Genomic DNA, 18,952 nt, shown 5'->3' on the forward strand with positions numbered 1-18,952 from the left:
TTTTATGTAAAAACGTAGACTTCCCTGGTGGCCTGGTGTCAGCTGTGCCACTTCATCCCTGCCTTGCTTTGCTTGATTGGTTATCATGAAATCATTGTATTTCTTTTAATTCCCTTTCACCCTGATTCAGGGTCATTCATGTCATTGTCTCCATGTTGGTCTTAGTAAGCATAGGGAAATACTCGACTTAAGAATTTAGGGCTAATGCTTGGGTAATGCTGGGAATTTGGCAACACCATAAGCAAAGAGCTAAGGAGAAATTATGACAGGATCATCAGCCCTCTGGCTATTTTTGAGGCAGCTTGAGCATTTTATGCGGGGCGGAGACAAGCCGTATTAGGTATATTTCAGGACTGGCGGAAGGGAAGAGGATTGGAATTTAATTAAAATTCGGATCCCAATTTTGCCCATCTTCTGGCCAAGTCAGCAGCTAGCATTTCTGCTCATGGTTCTGGTGACTGCTGTGATGGCATACGATTACCTCCAAAATTCTTGTGAATTTGCTGAAAACTTCATTGTGCTCAACCAGATGCCTTAATCAGGCCTGGCATGCTGCCATCTTTTGCCCGTGTTTTTGGCAATACCTGATCTACCACTGCCAGCATTCCTGGTGGGAGAGGGGCTTTGGAGGGAGCTGATGGTGAAAACTGAGCTGATTACAAACAAGAAAACCGCTTCATTGCAGCATGGAGATCTTTCCAAACTGCTTCTGTTTTCCAGGTAGCTCAGTGGCATTTCTGAGCAGGGGCTACCCTGACTTCACCTTGGCCCACCATGAGGGTCTTCCTGCTTTGTGCCTACATACTGCTGCTGATGGTTTCCCAGTTGAGGGCAGTCAGCTTTCCTGAAGATGATGAACCCCTTAATACTGTCGACTATCACTGTAAGTCGTCTCAAGAACAGTCTTCTATTCTGAGAAGGAAGCTTTTCTGTTTTTCATTCTCTAAGCATGTTCGTTTTCAGAAAGAGGCAGAGATTTTTTATGTCTTAACCTTGAATTTGCATCTGAGTTTATCAGTAATCACTTCCTAGTGTTTGGAGAAAATGGGGCAGTTTTGTTGGGTGCTTTTCTACAGCAACCCGTATATAGGTTATATATTTTGAGTTAAAAGAAAAAGACCATTTGCTGACATTCACTGCCTTTTATTCATTTATATTCAAGACCTTAAGAGAGGAATTTAGTTAAAACCCTTCTACAACAAGTATGTACAGCTAATCAATGCTGTTTATTGATCCCTCAGCTCCATAATCCTGAATGATGGTTTAGCCCATTTTTACTTGCAGATTCAAGGCAATATCCGGTTTTTAGAGGACGCCCTTCAGGCAATGAATCGCAGCACAGGCTGGACTTTCAGCTGATGTTGAAAATTCGAGACACACTTTATATTGCTGGCAGGTAATTTTCCTCTCATTGGTTTATTAGATTAAAATTCTTTTCTCTTGTGGTGCTTGCATTAATGTGTCTAGTTCATGAAAAACTAATATGTGATTGTGATCAAAAATTGCAAGTAGCCAGAAATATTCACTGAGAAGAGTCAGTGTTGTGTAGCAGGAACAAAATACAGAGCTCAGGCTTTCAGCGGTACTATTTTATTACTGCCATCAAGAAATCATACACCATTCTTTTTTCCTAAAGCAACAGGGGGGAAAAAAACCCTTTCTTTATGCGTTTTTAACTTAGAATTATTCAAGCAAATATTAGAAATATGTCTATGCTAATACCAAGTAGCAGTTTGACCCATGCCTGGAGAGAAGAGCTTTCTTTGCTCTCTGACTACAGTGATATATAAAAGCATTTCACTAATGAAAAAGTACTCTTTGTTGACTTTGTTTGAGACAGAGAAAATCCGGATGATCTCTAAAACACAATAAAGGCAGATCTGTAAAAATCAAATAAGAAGCAGCTTAACATTTTTATGTATTCACATGATATGTTTTCCTGCCTTATTTCCAACAGGGATCAAGTTTATACAGTAAACTTAAATGAAATGCCCAAAACAGAAGTAACACCAAGCAAGGTGAGCAACTGTAGTTGGCAAATGTATTTACATTCCCTCTGAACCTGATTAATTTTCCCACTGCCTCCCCCAAAAATGTTCCCAGTTAAAAACTGAACTTTGGTTTTGCTTGATTAATGCAGAAACTGACATGGCGATCAAGACAACAGGATCGAGAAAACTGTGCTATGAAAGGCAAGCATAAAGTGAGTTAAACAGACAAATGTCTGCTAGACTTAGTCTTTCTGTGGGCTTGATACCACAGTGCCAGCATGTTTGAATGTCTGATATTAATGTAACTACTACTTTCTTTAGGATGAATGCCACAACTTTATCAAAGTATTTGTTCCAAGAAACGATGAGATGGTTTTTGTTTGTGGTACCAATGCATTCAATCCCATGTGTAGATACTACAGGGTAAGTATATTTTATGTGATATGCTTGTTTTGATCAACTTTTCTCCCTTCACTGGTATGCTGTTAGAGTTGAAACCTTTCTGCTTTCCAGTAATTTATCTCTAGTGCTATGAAAGAATAAAGACAGAACTCTTCAAATGGAATTTTAATACGAATAAAACAGTATTGCCTTCAAACAGGCACATTGAATAGATATGACACTGGCTATTTGTTTTTCTTTTGTAGTTGAGTACCTTAGAATATGATGGGGAAGAAATTAGTGGCCTGGCAAGATGCCCATTTGATGCCAGACAAACCAATGTTGCCCTCTTTGCTGGTAAGATCCTTCAGCGTAATGAATATAAATGATTAATGACATTGAAGGCGAAAAAGGAATTTAATGGAAGAGTAAAAGTTAATAACTTGGATACCCACCTTGATCTAAGTGTTCGAAAGGCTAAAATCTATGCACAAATTTTCAAAAAAAAAAAGAAATTAAGGGCAAGGATATTTCAGTGCGCACTGTAAGTATCATGACACCCTGTTGTTAACTAGGCCAGTGACCCCAGATAAGTTGCTTAACTTTTTGATGCCTAGATCCCTCATCTGTAAAATTAGATAATATCATGGCTGACCTGTCACACGTTGATGGTGAGCATCAGGTATAGCCCTATTTGTATAGATAATGGTAATACCGGTGAGAGCACTCCAAAGGGCATAACACGCTACCAAAGCTAACACACTGCAGTATAATTATGGTTATCTTACCAAAATTATAACTTTGGTTTCAGATGGGAAGCTGTATTCTGCCACAGTGGCTGACTTCTTGGCCAGTGATGCCGTTATTTATCGAAGCATGGGTGATGGATCTGCCCTTCGCACAATAAAATATGATTCCAAATGGATAAAAGGTACCTTTGAAGAGCAGTGTCGTGGGGTCACCAGGATAGTGGATGGCCCAAGTGGGGACAGCAGCCACGGCCATCAAGAGGTTCAGCGCATGACTTTATATTGTTTATTTAGAATAAGTACACACTGCTTTGATTGTGAACAGGAGCATTGACAGGGAATGAGGAGGCTAGTAACCATGTCAGGAGAGTGAGTTCATCCAGGTGTTCATCCTAGGTGACCTCAAAAAAAAAGGGGGGGGGGGGAGATTTCATCTCCGTGTATGCCAATTTGTCTAACTTTCTAAATGCACATAGTACTACTTGCCATCTACCCATCTTGGAAAGTTAACAGTGAGAATCGATTAGTCCGTATGAGAGCCATTTTGTTCTTCAGAGTCTAGAAATCAAAATTTTTTATTTTCAGTGTAAGAGGTTTTCTTCCCTAGTTAAATAGGTTAATGAATAAATCTGTTGAAACAAAGACCGTTGCTGTAGTTCAGTTCCCTGTAGGTCTTTTTACAGTCCATTAGCTGACTCTAGAGATGACGGGTTCCCTGAAGCTTGAACACACCCATATTGGGACTCCTCAAAGTCATTGGCAGATTGGCGTTCTTGTTGGCTTGCATGTAACTGTGCAACATCTGTCAGTCATGCTTTGCAGTCGGGGTCTTATGCTAATTGAATTATCCCTTAGGAATCAGTTTGTTTTTAATTTTTCTTTCAGAGCCACACTTTCTTCATGCCATAGAATACGGAAACTATGTCTATTTCTTCTTTCGAGAAATCGCTGTCGAACATAATAATTTAGGCAAGGCAAGTATATGCGTTTGGCTTGAATTGTGGACTTGTACTGCATGAAATTGAGACCACTGTGATAGAGTTAAGGATGCTCCCTTGGCGTGTTTTCCAGCTCTCAATTCAGTATACATAGGGCCAACTGCAGAGAGGTGGGTTGATTGTCATGAGAATAATTGCTGGAAAACATCTGAACAATAACCTGAGTGGGAACAGCAGCCTTGAGTTTTGAGAAGGTTTCCTTTTTTTCCTGCAGCCACAGAGAGTGTTCTACAGGTACCCTTGAGCTACGGATGCTTTTTTCACTCTTTAGAAAACCATTGATAGTCTATTCTTTCTCAGTGTCAAAAGACAGGATAGAAAGTAGCGATCCTATTCAATTTTTAGTGTTTCAGTGAAAGCCCATGTGATTTTAAAGTATTGCAACCCCTTCTATGCCAAGTTGAAAGATGACACGTTTCATTAACAATACAGGAAGCAAAGTTGGAGACCAAGTGCAGGGATGGTTTTCATTCAGCAAGGCAGATAGACAACTCACTTCTTGGGGAGCGTGTTTAGCAAAACAGGAAAGTGGCTCTTTTTTCCCCCACAGGTGAATCTAGTTTACCTTCTTACTAAACAGACCCCTAGAGAGAAGACTGCTAGATTCTTTTGAACCAGATGTATTTTTAGCATTTTTTGTCCCTCCCTTAAACAGTATCATTTTGTTTCCATTCCCTTCCATGCTCATAACCCCATTGCTTTGCTTCTGTCCGTTGGGCAGGCTGTGTATTCCCGCGTGGCCCGCATATGTAAAAACGACATGGGTGGCTCCCAGCGGGTCCTGGAGAAACACTGGACTTCATTTCTGAAGGCTCGGCTGAACTGTTCTGTCCCTGGAGATTCGTTTTTCTACTTTGATGTTCTGCAGTCTATTACAGACATAATACAAATCAATGGCATCCCCACTGTGGTCGGCGTGTTTACCACGCAGCTCAACAGGTGAGAGCAGAACCCCGGCACTGCAAAGATATTCTCTACGTGCCTGTCACAACCAAGACAGGCTCCATGTCGCCAGCCTCTTCCTGATGATTTTCTTCCTTTGCAGCATCCCTGGTTCTGCTGTCTGTGCATTTAGCATGGATGACATTGAAAAAGTATTCAAAGGACGGTTTAAGGAACAGAAAACTCCAGATTCTGTTTGGACAGCAGTTCCCGAAGACAAAGTCCCAAAGCCAAGGTAAATAAAAAAAGTAGAAAAGGGTTTTGTCTTGAACAAAACCCTCCGGTCATTGGAAGCATCCCTCCTCAGGGAGCAGGTTGGCCAAGCTCCCACACCAGGAACGGGTCCCTCTCTCTGCAGCATCTCAGACAGAGCCAGCAGACGTAGCCTTGTGACCTGCAAGCCCATGAGTGTGAATGGAGAACCCATTGAATTCAGGGGCATAGCGTTGCTCCTTTAGTTTCACTCACTCTCCTTCCTCCCTTGACCTCTTCTCTGAGAATATACACTTATTCCTTAGATACAGTACATGGTGTGGCAGGGGCAGCCGAGAGCATAAAAGAACGCTGTTTTCCTTTCAGGCCTGGCTGTTGTGCAAAACACGGCCTTGCTGAAGCTTATAAAACCTCCATCGATTTCCCGGATGAAACTCTGTCATTCATCAAATCTCATCCCCTGATGGACTCTGCCGTTCCACCCATTGCCGACGAGCCTTGGTTCACAAAGACTCGGGTCAGGTGAGATTGTGTGGGAAGCACTCCTTCCTATTCAACGTTTTCTCTGCCTGTTGGCCTCCCCTTCTGATCTGTGCCGCCTCCTCTCGTAGGTACAGACTGACAGCCATCGCAGTGGACCATTCAGCTGGACCCTACCAGAACTACACAGTCATCTTCGTTGGCTCTGAAGCTGGCGTGGTACTTAAAGTTCTGGCAAAGACTAGTCCTTTCTCTTTGAACGGCAGCGTATTACTGGAAGAGATTGAAGCCTACAACCATGCGAAGTAGGTATATGTTACGAGAACGCCCTTCAGCACTGCTCAAAAATTTTCGGCGTGTATTTCATCTAGTCATGTCCTTTTGGCCCTCTAAATTAGCAGTGGTTTGGCATAATAGTGTTTTGTGGTTTTTTTCTCGTTGAAATAAATCTTGGGTTTGTTTTTTTCCTGAGCCTTCTAGGGCAAGGAGGGTGAACAGTTGATGAGTTTAAAAATAATTCAGCCCTTGTTTTTCACCTGTAGAATATGAGAACATTTCAACAGCACCTCTCTTATCTTGCAGATATATTCCAAGATGCTACATGCAGCAGACAGTTGTGAGCTTGCATACACACACACACAAATATACACACACATACACAGAATGTAGTACTAGTTAAGCGTTTCCTTCCTATCTTTAATATGTAAGAGAATATTTAGACCATTTAAAAAAAAAACAAACAAGAAACAGAAGAGAGAAATGGAGCAAAGGGGACTAAGGAGAGAACCAGAACCATCTAACACAGGAAAATTTATATGCATTAAAGCACGATCCTTTTTATTTCTATAGTCAAACGTGGCCTTTGCAAATGCAATTCACTTCTATCATCATAACAGGAAAGCAATCTTTAAAAACCCTTTGTCCAGCCTGAAATTTAACCAACCAAGCAGAGAAGTAGATGAATCACATAATTATTTCCCAAACTATGTACTTGCCTGGTTTGTTACCAAGAATATTCCTTACGATTTCCCAGCTCTCAGTAATTGCTAAAGCAAACCACACTTGACTGACTAAACATATGGCTTCAAAATGTATCCCACAAAAATAGGTGCAATGCTGAGAATGAGGAAGACAAAAAGGTCATCTCATTACAGTTGGATAAAGATCACCACGCTTTATATGTGGCGTTCTCTAGCTGCGTTATCCGCATCCCCCTCAGTCGCTGTGAGCGTTATGGATCATGTAAAAAGTAAGCTCGTGTTTCTCTACTTACCCTGGGTCTTGCAGCATCGAAACCTTTGATGATGAGAAAATCCAAGTTACATTCTGTTTGGTTTTATGCAGGTCTTGTATTGCATCTCGTGACCCGTACTGTGGCTGGTTAAGCCAGGGATCCTGTGATAGAGTGACCCCAGGGATGCTGTAAGTATACTTTGTCACATGAGCTAGGGTGAACTGTCTTCTCCAGGGTCTCTAAAGCTAGAAATTGTAGAAAACTGCCAATGATACTACTTTTCTTTTCTTTTTTTTTTTTTGTTATGGGAGAAACAGGAAAACGAAAACCAGGAGATGTGAGAAGGAAGGGAATAATAATACTTAAGGGAAATGGTAGACCTAATAATAATACTTAAGGGAAATGGATGGGGAGAAAAAACCGATTCTCTTCTGTTCTCTTAAACATTCTAGTTCACCAGTTTTTAACAGAAATAATCATTTTAGCAAGTTATGTTAAAATGTTGCTTTTTTTTTTGTTCTCTCTGCCCATTCTTACTAATCAGTCTGTGTTCTTGGTTCTGCTCTGGTTGTCACTTGTGTTCCTATGAAGGCTGTTAACCGAAGACTTCTTTGCTTTCCATAACCACAGTGCTGAAGAATATGAGCAAGACACAGAATTCGGCAACACAGCTCATCTAGGGGACTGCCATGGTAAGACAGAATCTTCCATTCCCACCTGGAGCTTCTTTTTGACCACATTTGCACGTGGACGTTATTTTACAATCAGTCTTTTTAATGACTCAGGACACATACCACCTAGCATTTAACTTAAACTTCGCAAAAGCTGAGCTGTTCGGTCATGGGGATACATTAGAAAAGAGGCTTACTTTTTTTTCCTTCACCATTTACAATTTTGTAGGAAATCTAGAGAGAGGTAGTCTAACCAGTAGGTTAATCTTTTTAATTTATAGTCTTTTTTTTTTTTTTTACTTTTTTAGTTAATTGGAATTCATAGATTTTTGCTTTCTTTTGGTTACTTTTCACTGATTACTTGTTCCTTTAATTCTTTTAGAAATTTTGCCTACTTCAACTACACCAGATTACAAAATATTTGGCGGTCCAACATCTGGTTAGTTTTTTTTAATTTTTTTGAATTAACAACCTTTTCTTTCCTTCAGTTCAGCATTTTCAGCCCCTTCTCCCCTCCTTTTGCGCAGTTTGGCAGCCCTTCATTTTTCCGCTTTGACTCATATTCCCACTGATGGTACCAAAAGACTTTTCTTACTGAGCACTTCACCCTTGTATAGCATGTTAACACTTCATCATTGACCAAGCCACATCCTTTAAGAAAATTCAAATGGGCTAACATAGACTGCATTCCAGCTGCACGCACGCCCACCCAAGCTTTCTTCTTTCTCACCTCTTTGCATTGTGAATGTTTCTTCTGGTCATCTGTATTTAATGGATGGCGGAATTTCATTATTTTCCCCATCTCTCCTCACCTTTCCTATGACCTAGTAAACAAATACACATTTCCCATAAATGTGTATTTATAAGTTTTAGAGATCTTTGAATGGTTTGCGCTAATCCTGGGAATCTTTGAATGTTGTGGTCTCAGTGGTGTGGAAAAGGCTTCAGTGGAGTGAGGCTGATTTTTGATGTATTAAGATGTTCAGTGGGCTCTCCAAGCCTCTCTGTACCTGTTTGGAGCCTCCTTCTGTTAACTGTTGCACCAGTCAGAATTGTGGTCTCTGAGGTTTTAGCTTAAAAGCGTAGGCTTACATTTTGAGGGAAAATCTATTTGGAGGAAATCAGTACTAGACATGCTAAAAGGTTAAGTTACTCCCGGTCCTATTGCTGCTTCTAAAACTCACCAGCAATTCCTTTCCTCAGGGGGAGAAAAAGATGGTAGATCTTATGTATCAGAATATCCTCATTCAGTTTGTAAATGCCGTTGCCTTTGCATTAGGTTCTGCTAACTCTTCGGAAGAAACTCCCCAGCAGTTTTGGAGAGAGTACAAGCAAAGTCTGTCCCCTCCTTCGTTGTTTTACTTTGGGTGGCAGAGCCTCAGTATAGTGAATAACCTACAAATGGACAGGAGCCCCTGGTAACAGCCTTGTAGGCAGAGGTGGTTTATCACATCCAAAATCAAGTATTTTCACAGACTCAACCAGATATTTTCCAACAACGTTCCATCGTAGCTTCTTCCCCAGTAAAGCCTATAGATTTTCTAACCTTCTGTGAAAGTGCTTTTAAAAATGCATAAAAAGAAATGAAATGATGTCTCACAAGAGAAGGAAGAAACAGCAACTAATCTGCCCTGGGAATTATATTACCTTTTTCATGAGTGTCATTAGTAACCACAGGGGCTTTCCTAAGAGCCTTTCGAGTATCTTTAATTTTGAAATCTGCTTAATATATCTTTACTGTTAATTTTTAGTTTTCATTCTTCCCTTGAAAGGAAGGAATTTGATGTAGCTTCCTCAGGCGTGTTTTTACAAAATCCTAGAGCAAACTTTCTCATAAAATTTACTCAAACTTTATTTAAAAATGCAACAGACCAATCAAAAAAAATCTTGACACTATCCATATTAATAAAAATCTGTTTGCCACCACAGACATGGAGGTATCTTCATCTTCTGTTACCACAATGGCAAGTATCCCAGAAATCACACCTAAAGTGATTGATACGTGGAGACCTAAACTGACAAGCTCTCGGAAATTTGTAGTTCAAGATGATCCAAACACTTCTGATTTTACTGATCCTTTATCGGGTATCCCAAAGGGTAAGGCCTCAGCAGGGACCTCATCTCTAACTGCATGGAAACCTGATCCTTAATGTCACTGAGGAGTATGTGGTTCTCCAGAGGTGAGCCTCACTGGAGCTTCTGCGGTTGTACCTCCACCACCCCTTGCCACAGTCTCTCTGGCTTTCTGTGGTTATATCTGAGTGCATTCCTTAAAAGATAAAAGAGGTGGAAAGCTGTTGGAGAAAAGGCTGGTGAAGCAGCCACTCAGACAATCTAATCTGTGTTGATTTCTGTTTGAAGAAGCAGAGAGCCTGCTGGATTTCAGGGAATTTCGAGGGTCACCGCCGCAACATCAAAAAACAAAACTCATTAATTGCAAATATCCTGATATCAGATGTTTTGTCTAGGAGCCTTTCCCAGACTCTTGTTTAGCTTCAATTCAAAATGCAATCTGAAAAGGATATGTGAGATGCTAAGTTGCTTGAATGCCGCAAGCAATAAAACATAACAGAGTGCTTGTCCATAACTATCATTTTCAGCCCGTAATAGGAGCAGTTATAAAATGGCTGCCTGTTGAGTTAGCTTATTAAATATATTACTCTAAGAAAAAAATCTATTCTTTAGTACTTACTAAACTATGGTATCAGGTTTCCAATCAGTTTTTACGGCAGTGCATTGTCATTTATGATTTATATCGGTTGATTTTCATTTTATATGTTTTCGTTGTAAACAATTTTATAATCATTCTTCTTTCTGCTTTGCTTTCTTTAGTAATACCATTTTTTTCTACTTTTCTTTCTCAGTCTTTCACAGTGCCACTGAATTCCATAACATTAATTAAACATTAATTAAAAACAACTAATGTTCAAAGGCCTTAGTACTAACTTAAAGCAACAGAATCTTCAAAATCACTCTGACTTACCTTACTCTGGGATAGCTGTGTTTATAGCATGTAACAGACTTGAATACCTCTTAAACTAACTTTTTTTTATTAATTGTTAGATGTCTGTGGTTGCATTAAAAGGTTGAGTTTAATTTCAATAATTATAAACTAATTTGCCCTTCTTCTTCTAGGTCTAATTTAAATATTTTCAAATATCTTCAGATAATTTGACAGTTTACTTAACTAATACATAGTATGTTTCTTTAGACTGTCTGGATTTCTCACATAGTCGGTCATTCAGGAGTGCTTCACCCCAAGATGGAATGAAAAAAAAAATCCAAGCAAACATGAAAGTCTCTATTTATAGCTAACAGTGATCAAGCAGATATTTTTGGTTTGTGAACAAATTATATGTTCTTATTAAAGTTAGTATAATTGTATTGGAATAATTATTTTAGCATAATATATGTTTATGCTAATTATTACATTTTCCTATATCCTAGCAGCTACCTTTTAATCCTGAATTAAGAGAAAATTATGAGACAAAACCTATGAGTTTAAAGTTAGCTATTTAGAAAATATGGACTTCTAATTATTTTTTAGATAGAAACTCTTACATTTCTAACGTATAACAACTTTACGAGGGATTGGAGGAAAAGAACAGAAGAATACAGATCAGTGGGAGATTAGAGTGATCCTGGCATTTGCAGCAATCCTGTATGTCTCTGGGGATCCTAGTTTGATTAAAGACAAAATATACAAGGAATTTTGGAGTCTACTTGACCCTCCAAGCTAAGCATATGAACTATGTGAAGGTCGTGTTGGCTCACTGAAAGCCATTTGCTGTTTATTATTATTTTTAAAAAGCACCTCATTCACACTGTCCCATGTGTCTATTGCAGGTGTACGATGGGAAGTCCAGTCTGGAGAGTCCAACCAGATGGTCCACATGAATGTCCTCATCACCTGTGTCTTTGCTGCTTTTGTTTTGGGGGCATTCATTGCAGGTGTGGCAGTATACTGCTATCGAGACATGTTTGTTCGGAAAAACAGAAAGATCCATAAAGATGCAGAGTCCGCCCAGTCATGCACAGACTCCAGTGGAAGTTTTGCCAAACTGAATGGTCTCTTTGACAGCCCTGTCAAGGAATACCAACAGAATATTGATTCTCCTAAACTGTATAGTAACCTGCTAACCAGTCGGAAAGAGCTACCACCCAATGGAGATACTAAATCCATGGTAATGGACCATCGAGGGCAACCGCCAGAGCTGGCTGCTCTCCCCACTCCTGAGTCTACACCCGTGCTTCACCAGAAGACCCTGCAGGCCATGAAGAGCCACTCAGAAAAGGCCCATGGCCATGGGGCTTCAAGGAAAGAAACCCCTCAGTTTTTTCCCTCTAGTCCGCCACCTCATTCCCCATTAAGTCATGGGCATATCCCCAGTGCCATTGTTCTTCCAAATGCTACCCATGACTACAACACGTCTTTCTCAAACTCCAATGCTCACAAAGCTGAAAAGAAGCTTCAAAACATTGATCACCCTCTCACAAAGTCATCCAGTAAGAGAGATCACCGGCGTTCTGTTGATTCCAGAAATACCCTCAATGATCTCCTGAAGCATCTGAATGACCCAAATAGTAACCCCAAAGCCATCATGGGAGACATCCAAATGGCACACCAGAACTTAATGCTGGATCCCATGGCATCGATGTCTGAGGTCCCACCTAAAGTCCCTAACCGGGAGGCATCGCTATACTCCCCTCCTTCAACTCTCCCCAGAAATAGCCCAACCAAGCGAGTGGATGTCCCCACCACTCCTGGAGTCCCAATGACTTCTCTGGAAAGACAAAGGGGTTATCACAAAAATTCCTCCCAGAGGCACTCTATATCTGCTATGCCTAAAAACTTAAACTCACCAAATGGTGTTTTGTTATCCAGACAGCCTAGTATGAACCGTGGAGGATATATGCCCACCCCCACTGGGGCGAAGGTGGACTATATTCAGGGAACACCAGTGAGTGTTCACCTGCAGCCTTCCCTCTCCAGACAGAGCAGCTACACCAGTAATGGCACTCTTCCTAGGACGGGACTAAAGAGGACACCGTCCTTAAAACCTGACGTGCCACCAAAGCCTTCCTTTGTTCCTCAAACCCCGTCTGTGAGACCACTGAACAAATACACGTACTAGGCCTCAAGTGTGCTATTCCCATGTGGCTTTATCCTGTCCGTGTTGTTGAGAGGATGATGTTGTAAAGGTACCTTAAAACAAGAGACTCGCTTGTGTTTTAAGAGAACCAAGTGGCCAAAGAAACTGTTTCTAACTTTGGCAACATCAGAACTTGCCACATGTAGCTACTGCAGCAAGGCTTCTGTGTACTTGCCTGAAAACAAAGGAAGGTGCTGGTCATTCCATTTCTTTTGTTTGAAGCTAAAGAGATGTGTAGCTCACAGGGGCTACCTTACCAGTATAAAGAGCTGATAACAGTACTCAGAAGAATCTGTGAACAAATACTTGAAAATGGGTTCAATGTAGACTGACATTATGTGTGGTCTTCCCATTAAATGTGAACATTTTAATTTGTATGCATTCACCTTGCCTCTTGCACAAATGTCAAAAAAAAGATGGTAATGTCTCAAAGAAATGAACTTGTAGATTACCAAGCAGTTTGCTAAAAATTCAATCTTTGATCCAAGCTGTAGCATTTTTTTTCATGTGTGGCATTTTTTTCATGCCACCAACAAACTTGTTGCGTGCACGCGCGTGCGTGCGTGTGTGTGTGTGTGTGTGTGTGTGTGTGTGTTCTGTACCCACTAGGATTTGTTTAGGTGCCCATTGCATCTTTTCGTGCTATGGAGTTGTTTACATTAAGCATGACCGAACGAGAGACAATACTATTTCCCACAGGAGTCCATTGGGTTCAGCTTTGAAAGAGGAATAGAATTGAGGCTCCTTTGACCATCAACATGATGAACTTTACTTATGTGGTACCCAATGCCAGAATGTAAGAGTTGCAAGTGATTTTGTGCTGCTATTCATTAAAACATGTATTCCAGTCTTGCCAGCTTAAGGAGATCAAGATATTAAGAGGTATCCTTGATTTATTTTCCAGTATTCAGTAGTAAAATTTTCCTGTCCACTGTGAATCAAAGCCTGAGTCACTCTATTTAACCTTGGACACACTAATAAGGTTTTATTTTTATTGTGTTCGTTTTTTCCCCCATATAGTAAAATTTATCCTCCTTTAACTCTTCCTACCTCCCAAGGTAAGAAACAAAAAACAAAAAAATCAAACAACAAAAAAAAAATAGAAGACAAAAAAAGACATATGAAAGGAATTGTAATTGGCTTAACAGAAACCAAACAGTGGTGTCTGTAAAAACCTAACAAACAGTGGTGCAATCATGTTGTCTGTGTTGTGTTATGTGAGAATTTTCTCCTAAGTCATGCAGGTAATGACAATATACTGTAAATACCACATGTGAGTTTACCTGAATCTGTGCATTTTGTGCCTTATTCATGAGAATGATAGAAGTACTAAAATCTGTCAAGTGTTTTCAGTATAGCACATTATTTACTGAGTGCCAGTTGTAAATGTTTTTCAACCAGCACCTAAAAAGACTCTTTTCAAAAAATCACAGAAACAACCTAGAACAATTATTTGTTACATAATCCAACTTCATAGCAGCATTACATTCTTTGCCATGATAAACATTCCACTCCTGCTTTCCTAAGGATGAAACAACAGTGATAATGTGAACTCAAATGAGGTTTCCTGGGTAATGTGACACCTGCAGAAACTATAGAGCGTCATTTATACGTAGTTTGGCAGAAACCACTTACGGCTGATGATGCGCAACCCTGCTGACTGTTTCAGTTAATATGCTGCACACCACATACTTGTTTAGTGAACCAAATCTAGAAAGTACCAAGGCAGAGGAATGCCCCTGCTGTAGTCAGGCAAAGGAGTTCAACTGGATTTCTTTTGACAATACTGTTGGTACCTATTACTTGGGGGAGGACAGGTTGCAGAAGACCAGATCATTTTTATACAGAATGTGAAATACTGATACAGTTATTCTTTTTTTTAAAGAACATTGTTTTGTAAAGAACATGATTTCCAGTGATCTCTGGAAGCGCTAAAGCTAAAATTTCTGTTATTGAAACGCTTCAGCTTTGCAACTAAAATATTACAGATTAATAATAAATTAAACCAACCGATGATAAACACTACTCAGTCCACCAACAACAAACGTGTATGAATTCACCTTACCAATATTAATCCCAGCGTGTGTAAAACAGAACAGTAACTCTATGTGACCCCAGATAACATTTTGTAACATTGTGCTTCCTTGTAGTTTGTAATGTGAGTTCAATCAGTATTTATGTTGAAATTTCTAACATTAAATCTAGTCTGTATCCTGTTAATTTAATTTTTAAGTGCTTTATCCATTTGTGCAAAGGTAAACGCAGATTGTATCTTTTTTAATGGTACGGCATAAAAAGTAACCCTCAAGTGAAGTGGCTCTATACTGTTTTATAGAGTACTTTAACATGTATAGATACCTTGTAAACTTGTATTGTGGATGTGTAAATAATATGTACTTTGGGTTTTTAACACCGCATGTAAAGTCAAAATAAAATATACAAATCATTATATCCTGCCTCTTGATATTGAAGAGGTTTATAACATATTATATTTTTAAAATATTTTTAAGTCAATCAACACCAGTAAGAGTTGCTTTTAAAATCCGCCAAAATATTCTTACCTGGAACAGTTGCTCTCCAGTCATGGTTACACTACCATTCTCTCCTTGGAAGGCTGATACTGAAGGTCAGAGCCCCTGAAAAAAATGAGAAACTGTTCAGAAAACCAGTTGAACTGTACTGTGTCAACGGTCAAATGCTTTAGGCAAACAGTAGTGGTCCACATTGTCCATAGATGTATCTAGATCAACAGACATTTTTAAAATTCATGATTTGTTTTCCTGCATGAAATTTTTCACGTAATTTCAGTTCAAAATTATAACGGGCAAACAGGGTTCCCGTGAACATTTCCTGCTATTTGGTATAAGGAGTTTCTCAGTTCCCTTGTTTTAAACGAATAGAATAAATTGGGAGCTCTCTTCCCTAAACATTGAAGTGGAAGGTAACAATATGATTCCATGGCTCGCTCTCAGCACGTAATGAGTTGGTGGCTGCTGTCATTGCTTCTCGTGGATGTTGACAGTGGCAAGCCACTTCTGAGAGAGACAATGGGGTGGTTGTAGCAATCCCTGCCCTCGGTTCTAGCTGCTACTCCTGGCCAAAGCCCATCTGCAGCTCCCATGTCATGTTTTCTCAAGGAGCCTCAGCAGCATCTTTGCTGAACAGCAGAATGGCCATATTCCTGTCTCGAGTCTTATTCTCCTTGATAGCGTCATCTAATTAGGGGTGCTGCATTTCAGTCTCAATTTAGTGGTATCAGAAGTCCTTGTTTATTCCTATCATGGCATGCAACACTCCAGAGACATGAAAAATTTGCAGGAATCTTTTTGTGAGAGAAGAAGACCAGTGGATGGCCTATTTGCCCCATTTCATAGCTCCCAGCACCACAGGTGGTGCCACCAGCCACAGAACCTGACCTTGGCCTTCCAAACTACCCTATCGTTGGGAGGAAGTCTGTGTAAGTGCACACCATTATAGTGCTGGAGAAGAGGGTGGAAGGTGTCTCCCATCTCACTGACTTGCAGAAGTCAATTTGTAACTCAGATTTCGAACAGATGGATGAAAGAAGACACAAGGGAAATGCATCTTCAACCTTGTCTCGCTCTGTCACCCAGGCTGAAGTGCAGTGGCACGATCTCAGCTCCCTTCAACCTCCGTATCCCAGGTTCAAGCGATTCTCCTGCCTCAGCCTCCTGAGTGGCAGGGATTACAGGCACAGGCACTCACCACCATGCCCAGCTAATTTTTGTATTTTTAGTAGAGAAAGGGTTTCACCATGTTGGCCAGGTTGGTCTCGAACTCCTAACCTCAGGTGGTCCGCCCACCTCAGCCTTCCAAAGTGCTGGGATTATAGGCATGAGCCACCACACACAGCCTCTTCCTAGGCTTCTTTAGCATTGCATTATCATTCATTTGCATTGCCTGTTTCCATTAAATTGGTATTTATTATGCCTACTGCCTATTTACTAGTTTTTCTGAGTTCAGCGATTTTTTTCTCTTCTAAAAAATGCACCTTTTCTCCCTTATAGAAGTTCTTAGCCTTATTCCATCATAGACATTGTTGATAATTTAATAAATGCTGTGGAATGAAAGGCGCATTTCCCTTTCCTTTCCAGGACATTTACAGTCCCCTAAAATCACATCTATGAATCCTCGAGATAAATGCTCAGATCCCATTTGAGAGAAGTAGGGTAAGGGAACTTGGGATTTTTTTCAAAGGGAGCACATAAAACCAGAGAGTAGTGGGACAAATACAAGAAACTAACCAGGACAAGGCACTGTGCTCTGGTTCCAGAAATTCCATCGACTAAGCCCTTGGTTACCCTGGGAAGGGGCAATTTTGAAGCCAGATGGAACACTTGAAATGCTGATACAGGCTAAGAAGAAAGGGCATCTCTTCTTCTGTCCGGTAGTGGCATGATGGCCCAGGTGCTGGTCTGGCACCAGGAGGACTCACCTTCCTGTTATCAGAGAGAGTTCAACTTTCTCATCTTCTCCCAGCTGGTCTCTCTCATCTCCTTGTCAGAGAAGGGCAAAGAACAAAGTGTCCAAAGCAACCCTAGGTCCAGGTCCAGGGAGCTGAGTTCTAATCCTCACTGTATCACTCATCTAGTGATTAAGGGGCACTCCACCTCTCCTGACTTTGGTAAAGAGATGATTTGACATCCATCTCTCTGACAGTTCTATGGTCTCTGTCAACTCTGCAATTCGATTATTTTATGAATGCTATGTTTAACTATTACAAGTTCAATAGCTTGGTTGGTAGTATGTTTATGGATGCATGAGGCCTGCTCCCTGTTAGATATAGGGTATATGTGAGATTAACAAGCAAGTTATGATAAACAGTGCACTTCAAGCCATTTACCTTGGATCTATTAACATATTTGATGCTTACACTTTTTGTATATATAACATGTGAAACACTTAAATCTCTGCCAGTGTTGCATTTTTTTAATCAAATAGATGTGATATCATAAAGAGGAATGGACCTATGATAAAATTAATCTTTAATTCTTGGGGATATGGAGGGTGCAAAGCTGGAGGGGGAGGTAATGTCTTGGTCATTCAAATGGTGAATCAACAAGAATTCATATATAAAGAAAACCAGCATATTTTTAGCCCCTGTCTCATAATATAATTCTTTTTAAAAATTAGGTATTGATTACTGGTTGATAAATCTCATTTTAACATGCACTTGAGTACACTTAGCCTCATATACAGAGTTTGGGTAAAGGAAAGTATGAAAATACAGCATTATATATGCACTGTTACTTGTGAGAGTTCTTCATTAGTGTGAGATGGACCTACCCAATGCCGCTGTAAAGATTGACTTCAAATTAGTTAGAGCAGTGGTAAGAAGGAAGATCTGTCAGTTTCAAGCAGCCCTATGCAGTGGAATGTTGCATGCTGATCCAGTTCTAAATCTGTGCTGTCCAACCTAGTAGCTTAGCATATGTGGTTACTGAGTCCTTGAAATGTGGCCAGTATTTGTGAAGGCTTAACTACACTGGGCAAAGCCATCTACAAGGCCACCCCTGCTCTGGCACCACTGTAAGAGGGCAGGCTGTGGCTCTGAATACAGCAATTTCATGAGGTATTTAAATCTGATTAAAAGATAAGACATGCCTTGTACATTTTGTGTATCTACCCTGGGGCTTCACAGAGAGTTGAACTCACAATTGATCACCCGATCAATCATAGATCTAGTTTGAGGTCTGTTTTCTGATTTCGAAACTGTAATAAGCACATCCATTGACCGCTAAGAAAGCATCAGCGCTTGGCTTATGTGGACAGACTTCTCTTACATTTTCCTGGTGCTTTTGAGCCCTATTCAGTTAATCCCCAACATGTCTTTTTTTTTCTTTTTGAAAGGGATAAGATTGTCATTCCCATTTTCAAGGTACAGAAATTAAGATTAGTGTGAGTGTGACAACTGTGGACATATGAATGACAGTCAATTCAAAAATCAGGGCTAATTCACATATTCTCACACTCATGCCGGACACACAAGCTAACACCCTCTGTGAGAGGATTGAAAAGGGAATATCAGTGTTCAGTCAGTAAGGATGGCCTCTCTCCAGCACTTCATGTATAATGAGGAGAAACAAAAAAAGGTAGAATAATTACAGTATCCAGGAATA

At 40.2% G+C, this 18,952-nt stretch overlaps 1 protein-coding gene across 6 annotated transcripts in view; it reads left to right on the forward strand.

Annotated features, from left to right (window-relative positions):
• The window catches only part of SEMA6D (semaphorin 6D), a 55,262-nt gene extending 39,999 nt beyond the window's left edge, over window positions 1-15,263 (forward strand). The window contains exons 2-19 of one of the 6 annotated variants that reach the window (XM_032174698.2): window positions 721-883; window positions 1,285-1,396; window positions 1,958-2,018; window positions 2,141-2,203; window positions 2,313-2,414; window positions 2,639-2,729; window positions 3,184-3,303; window positions 4,007-4,095; window positions 4,841-5,058; window positions 5,165-5,296; window positions 5,641-5,796; window positions 5,886-6,059; window positions 6,863-7,003; window positions 7,099-7,176; window positions 7,619-7,680; window positions 8,042-8,098; window positions 9,589-9,756; window positions 11,506-15,263. In XM_032174698.2, coding sequence (XP_032030589.1) covers window positions 775-883; window positions 1,285-1,396; window positions 1,958-2,018; window positions 2,141-2,203; window positions 2,313-2,414; window positions 2,639-2,729; window positions 3,184-3,303; window positions 4,007-4,095; window positions 4,841-5,058; window positions 5,165-5,296; window positions 5,641-5,796; window positions 5,886-6,059; window positions 6,863-7,003; window positions 7,099-7,176; window positions 7,619-7,680; window positions 8,042-8,098; window positions 9,589-9,756; window positions 11,506-12,794 — 3,222 coding nt within the window. In that variant the 5' untranslated portion in view covers window positions 721-774 and the 3' untranslated portion in view covers window positions 12,795-15,263. Of the gene's footprint in view, window positions 1-718; window positions 884-1,284; window positions 1,397-1,957; window positions 2,019-2,140; window positions 2,204-2,312; window positions 2,415-2,638; window positions 2,730-3,183; window positions 3,304-4,006; window positions 4,096-4,840; window positions 5,059-5,164; window positions 5,297-5,640; window positions 5,797-5,885; window positions 6,060-6,862; window positions 7,004-7,098; window positions 7,177-7,579; window positions 7,681-8,041; window positions 8,099-9,588; window positions 9,757-11,505 lie in introns of those variants that run through there. The other 5 variants (XM_032174696.2, XM_032174699.2, XM_032174700.2 and 2 more) reach the window with 5 other exon arrangements.
• Window positions 15,264-18,952: the final 3,689 nt, after the last annotated feature.

The sequence above is a fragment of the Hylobates moloch genome, unplaced genomic scaffold, assembly GCF_009828535.3.
Source record: "Hylobates moloch isolate HMO894 unplaced genomic scaffold, HMol_V3 SCAFFOLD_14, whole genome shotgun sequence".
NCBI lineage: Eukaryota > Metazoa > Chordata > Mammalia > Primates > Hylobatidae > Hylobates > Hylobates moloch.